The 6,395-nt window shown below is 38.3% G+C and overlaps 1 protein-coding gene and 1 long non-coding RNA gene across 3 annotated transcripts in view; one reads left to right on the top strand and one right to left on the bottom strand.

The window, feature by feature from the left end:
- The window catches only part of LOC148729402 (uncharacterized), a 1,080-nt gene extending 649 nt beyond the window's left edge, over positions 1-431 (bottom strand). Inside the window, exon 1 of the long non-coding RNA XR_015989071.1 lies at positions 296-431. This is a non-coding gene — a long non-coding RNA (uncharacterized LOC148729402). The remainder of the gene's footprint in view (positions 1-295) is intronic.
- Positions 432-3,090: 2,659 nt separating this feature from the next.
- On the top strand, positions 3,091-6,309 carry LOC111318984 (uncharacterized). 2 transcript variants are annotated; one of them, XM_088726046.1, is made up of 5 exons: positions 3,091-3,470; positions 3,540-3,590; positions 4,372-4,595; positions 4,889-5,278; positions 5,586-6,309. In XM_088726046.1, the coding sequence occupies exons 1-5, from the start codon at positions 3,464-3,466 to the stop codon at positions 5,763-5,765; spliced, it is 852 nt and encodes a 283-aa protein (XP_088582172.1). In that variant the 5' UTR covers positions 3,091-3,463; the 3' UTR covers positions 5,766-6,309. The 2 variants fall into 2 exon arrangements, with proteins under 2 accessions (XP_088582172.1, XP_088582171.1); XM_088726045.1 differs by having other exon boundaries at positions 3,091-3,590.
- The last annotated feature ends 86 nt before the right edge of the window (positions 6,310-6,395 follow it).

Below are 6,395 nucleotides of genomic sequence, written 5' to 3'. Positions count from 1 at the left end.
TCGAGGCCAAGTTTTCATTTAAGTACTTTGCGGCCCTAAACTTTTGCAGAGTGCTGTCTATTTCTCAAAATGATGTGTCATGAGACGCAGAGTCATAATCTTTTACTCGCTTGGTTTCAGTCGCGCTTTAATCGTAGAAATCTTCAGTTATATTTTTCTAATTAACAACTACCAATCGAATGCCGCTTACTCGTAATTGAAGGTGTTAGTATGACTCCTGTGTTTTCAAGTGATTGATAACAAATGGAAGGGTGACATATGTTTACAAAACACCAGCATTCGATTATGAACTCACCGTTATCATAATGTTATGATATTTAGCTTCAATAACTCTAAGTGCCTCCCAGACGTCTCTATGCTCAGTTTCTTTTAACTCCTAAAGGTCCATTAGTCAGGCTTGTGAAAGGAAATAAGAGAATAAAATGTTAAGAGGCATCAAGGATAGACAGATCAGGACTAATAACAGGACAAACCTAGCGTTAAGTTTCTTTCCTCCGTGGAATAGGTGTAACACTATTTCCAATCTTTCGTCAGGGTATGTGGCAGTTCTTAGAATATTGGGAGGGGATTTGGAGGCGCAGAAAATAAAGTTTCATACCTTAACACCTTTATTGTTGTTGAGCGCCCAAAATGAAAGCGTGGAAAATGTCAGACATGTTTTTAGACTTTTTTTTTCTTCAGCGAATACGCTTTCTTATGGTAATTCAGATTTTAAGGGAAGGTTAGAAAGATCAAAAACACATTTTTCAAATGGGAAAATGTAACTTACCAAAATCTTGTTTACTAATATTAATGTAACATTCTCTGCAAGCACCTTGTTGATTGTATTGGAGCTCCTATCAACTTCTGGAACGGACGAGAGCGCTTTAGAAGCTGAGGGTTCTGATAATAAGCGAAAAAATACGATCCTTATTGCCCATTAAATCAGAACATCGTTATCGTACATTCAAAAAAAGAACAAACAAAGTGTAAAATATTTACATAAGATTTTCAGTAGTTATACTAATTATCTTAATTAGCAGTTGTTATCACGATACATGGAACCCAACTGCTTTATCTTCTGTTCTATGAGTGCAAATGTTCCAACCATACCGATGGATCCTTTTATGATATTTGGTCCGAACGAGGACCAAATAAAGAAAATATTACTTCCTTACGCTTCCTCTGAAGCACTGCTCGAGGCTATATAGTGTTAATTTGTTCACGTCTAAAAATCCTCGGATTCTTTTTTATTGCTTATGACCGGTTTTAGCGTAAGGTCAACAACCTTGCTTTATAGTATCTGCACATACTCCCAGCATCTGCACATACTCCCTGACTGAATCAATATTTCATCTCGTACATGATGCCAATTTCCCCGCTTTCTCGTACAGGACAATTATATCTTACACAAGAGGAGCATCCTTTTTACCGTAACGAGATCCTAATGATAACTTTTCATTTTCTTTTTAGTTTTCGCCCTGCTCAATAAGTTTATGTTATTATTATCAGGTTAACTAAAATTGTGCTTTAATCTTGAATTGTCTTGCTCTTTTAAGCTGAGACATTCCAGTCGCATGATAGGCAGTTTTGGTAATTTTGTTTAACGAAAATTCAATAATTCTACAGAACTCGAAATACATGCCTTAAGTTTTGATTTATAAAGTAAGGCTTGAACACGGATTGGTAATAGATAATAGACAAATAAACGAGGCAATACTTTTTTTCTGTTGATTATCTGAGCTCTCCGAGCAGCTACATCTGACACCAATTTGCCCACTTATGACTGCGACGATCAAGACAAATGATACTATTGAAAACAGGCACACGGATATCATCACGGCAAGGAGAACACGTTTCGATAAATTACTGCTCGTTTTGCCCAGGAAATCCACTTGTCCTCCAGCTTAATTTCCTGTTACAAAGTCAGCTTCGATACCTTGGTCCGTTTGATAAGCTTGTTGTCTTCCAGTTTTGTCAGCATTTAAGGAATGCACTCTTCTAGATGCCATCACTTGGCCCTATTTTAAAATACTAACTAACTTTCGTCTACCATTTCCCCTCTGAAAATTTTTATTCTTCAAAACTTTAAGTATGACCCTTCGAAAGTTCATTGAGAGAGTGGCATGTTGTAATCATGACTGAGGCTACAATTCTGACAAGTATCAAATTGCCAATTATTAGTCAAAGCTCGTTGGACTTTCAGGAACGGGTACTTTCGAATCCTTTCACTGAGCAGCGCTGACGTTAACTAATAGTTGGTGAATACAAATGGCCAAAGGGGTGCATAAGAATGACGCTAACGTCACGGCATGCTATAAAACATCACATTAGGGACGGATAACATAACGCTCAGGGAAACCTTGATTAAACCATCGATTTCTCTGAAAGAGAGAAATCTGATTTAAATAAATGATGATATGTCGAACATTAGCAGATATGGTACACTTAGGGACAAGAAATCGTTATGATTGATGAAAAATGCAGATAAAAATGAACACGAAGGTTATGAGTGATGCTCAGTTGTCCAAATACATCATACATGAAAAGTATTTACGTAGCAATCAGTGTAGGATAGTTGGCCTCACAGTAAATGCCACCCCAATGCAAAGTTTATTATTTTAAATAAAACTTATCTATTCCATGGATTTGTTTTGTGTTTGAGCATAGCGGCTTATTGCTGCATTACATTCTTAAAGGAATACATTTTGTAAAATCTGACCCGTGTTTAAGACTCTCAATAGATGGAAGCCGCATTAAATATCGGTCACGTCTTTGCCACCAACGACCTTTGAACCTAGTTGCCAATAACAGAGTAGAACAATGTTAAAGAACAAGCAGGGTGTTAGGCGGAATACGTCGACTTTAATTAAAAATGTAGGTCTCAGATGGAAAAAGGATTTCGTTTTCTAAACCACCCCAATGTGGCCCTTTGCTAACTAAATACTGATTTCCTTCCTTTTGGAAGTCATCTTCATCGACGGAATTAATCTAAGACAGTGTGTCAGTAGAAGCACTCAACCGATATAATACCACTTGTTAAAAAGTCCGAGCCTTTGTTCCTATAAAAGCGATTGGAGTTCGTTCACCTCAATTGTTAGAGCAGTTTACCAATCAATGAAGAACACTCATCCTTAAGGAATCAAAAACTCCCATCGCAAGTAATATTCACTTTATATTTCCCTTGTAAGCCAGATCTGACATACCAGTTTGTTTGTTGTCTAGACGGCTACAACCTGTTGTGTTTTACTTACCAAATTTTTTTTTCTACTTGTACTAAGCTAGTCTTCACTTTAATTGGACTTTTCCCTCTATTCTTTGCCTAAATGGAATTTGAGTGGTTTCTTGTCCTTCTAGGATTTTACCATTCCATCGCGTCATAAAGCAGGGGATTGCTGGATGACTAAGATGAGAAACAAATCCCTCCACTCTGAGGACAGCGAAGTGATCTATCTGTAGTCTACAACAAGCACAACAGAAGACCATGCCAAGTGAGCTTCTTATTTTACGCGTTCTTGTCCTAATTTTCATTTTGTTAACGTTGATTTCATTGGTGCTAGATGTCTGGATTCTTCTTAGAAAACCGGCAGAAACCATCTCGCAGTTTCCAGGTAACTTATTCCTAGAAAAACATGACTCAGTTTACTTGATTGATCTAACGTTTCATTGTGGTACATCAATGGATAACGTAAACATCACAAATTCAAATAATGACATTACTCAAGCACTCACATGTGCAACCGAATTCCTCGGATAAAACTTTATCAGTGTGGTACTGCGGACCTGATATCTTTAATGTGCATCAAACAGCGGAAAAACAAGCTTAAGTACTAAGTTAAACTTAAAGACTAATTCAAAGATGAAGGTGGCGTCCTACGGCCAGTTTCAGACGCCAAACTTTGACAAACCTGATAAAACTCGGGCTGACCCAATTGTAGAGAAGTAAGCGTAATGAATTATTTGTCGAACCAATTTAACCATTTCATTGGAGTTTGTTTCATTTTTAAAAGAAGTCAACGGTTTCAGGAAAAAAAAAAAAAAAAAAAACACTGATAATTTATGCATATAGCTCGAAACGAGGCGATTAAGACGTCTGAATCAAAGCTGTAGCATTTTTCCGGTGTCCTGCCCTTTCTTTTTTTCAAAAACTGGATCAGATTAATGTCTAGGTTTGATTACATGATGCCACTGTTCGGGAACCTGAGCCCGCACTCAAGAAACCGAACCCAATTAAAGTCATCCCCATAAACACATTTATAAGCGTCAACGATATTTGTACGGATTCAATACCATTGCGCGATTCTCTCTTTATTCCCCCATACTTAGCAAGCATTTTCATTTCAGTCATTCTATTTCATGTCATGGTTTTTTTTTTTTTTTTAACAACGGCAGGTCCAAATAAGGCACCTCAGCCGCCACCACCATCACAGGTTGTCGTGAAGGACTCAGCTAATGGTTTAAAGCAAGAGTTGGAAAAGCTAACTCAGAACGAAGCCTTGATAAGGAATGCTATAACCGTTCTTCAAAACACAATGCATGAGCTGAAAAAAACTGAAAGTAAAATGAATGCAAACCTGACGACTCAGAGAAGTAGACTGGATTATTTATTTGCCAATGTAAGTTTTCCTTTTCTGGATGTTGAAGATATTTTCTTTGTTTAACTATACTGAAATGTTTCATAACATTCGGACTGGAATGGTGTACAAGCAGCGCGTGCTTTCCATGATCTTCATCATCATACCTACCTTTAAGATCTTCCAGACGATGCCACGTCATTGACCACTAACCGATATCACACGTTCAAGGTGCTCTAAGGCAGGCGTTTTAGTTTTGTAAGGATACGACCTCCTTTGTGCCACCATTCCGAAAAATTTTGCTAGAAATTAAAATTGCTGTTTTTACTTTGCAGATAAATAAGACTAAGTTGGTGACAGATCACCATGGTACCATACTTCAAGGACCACCAGGCCCTATCGGTCCGCCAGGGGTCTTAGGCTTACAAGGGCCCCCAGGTCCCAAAGGACTTCAAGGTCCTAAAGGGTCTCCAGGGCCTCCAGGAAAAACCGGAATCGCTGGTGCTATTGGCCGTCAGGGACTTCCAGGTGTCCCTGGTCTCCGAGGTCCACAAGGATACAATGGAACTCAGGGCTTCAAAGGGGATACTGGAGTACCTGGACCAAAAGGAGCCAGAGGACCTCCCGGTGTTCACGATCTGAGCCTTTGTCAACATAGGAGTAATTCTTCAGTAACGACAAGTGGTCCATACGCGAACACGGCCATTAGCGTGGTTGAAACAACTGTAAGTTTACTGTTTCTTAACATTTAAAATTTATTAAATATCCTATGCTCAATTCAGGCGTGTAGTACGTAATAAGACAAACAGAGCAGACCATACCATACCACTTCAAAATCATCGCAGCAAAACTAAACAAGGGTAAGACATTTTTATAGGCATACTCAAATCTACTGTTTGTTCTACACAATTCCTTTTCTTTTGTACCTTTTTTTGCTGATAAGTTGGAAATTTAAAGTAATTGCTGCAAGACAGCTATCTATAAACCTTTTGTGTATTTCTAAAGTACATTTTCTTTTTTTTTTCCAATCAGAATAAAAAAATCATCGGGGCGACGTGCTCAACAGATGACGCAAGACAGTACCTATTATCACGTGATGCACAGTCAAGCAAGCCAACCTACACATGTACCTGTAGGGGAAGTGTCAGCCGAACCTCATCAGGCCTCATGAAATGCTATATACACTTCTGGGAATGTCCGCTGGAAACGTAACAGTGCGATATTTGGAATGACTTAAAGATTCCTGCTGGTGTTGGTAAAGATTTATGCGGGATAAACGAACAAATTGACAGCTTGCAGATGATATCAGTTTGGTTCTCCTGTTGCCTACGACATGAACCAATGCTCATGATTTCAGTTGAATATTTTTATCAATCAGTTCATCATTTCCGGGTCGATTCACTTTGATCCGTCCGCCCCCCTCAAAGTCCGTAAGGGTCATGTGATAATTTCGAATACTTCCTTCTTATTCCCATCGTGGACAAACAGTATGGCATCACGTTTTCATCTATCTTGAAAATCGTCACTTCATAAAATCAGAAGCATATGATATACCTCTGACTGAAAATTCAAAATGACCTTGCAAACCATAGCAAGTAATTAGAAGCATCTGGAAGACTTTAAAAATAAGTTGGTCTCGAATTATTATCATGATAATGCTTATGATTATCATCATCATCATTTTTGACTGTTTACTGTGATTTTGAAGGTCAACGATTTGCTGTATCAGAGAGATGGATAAATTTTTTTTTGTTCACGACGCTTTTTTGCGTGTAGCTAAGCGACGATGGTCTACGGAAAAAATGACCACTCTTCGTTAAGATCGCTTCAGAATGACCTTCA

This window comes from Stylophora pistillata, chromosome 6 (assembly GCF_964205215.1).
Source record: "Stylophora pistillata chromosome 6, jaStyPist1.2, whole genome shotgun sequence".
In the NCBI taxonomy this organism is placed as follows: domain Eukaryota; kingdom Metazoa; phylum Cnidaria; class Anthozoa; order Scleractinia; family Pocilloporidae; genus Stylophora; species Stylophora pistillata.
Note: the sequence above shows the minus strand (reverse complement) of the source record. Positions and strands in the feature narration are given on the sequence as shown.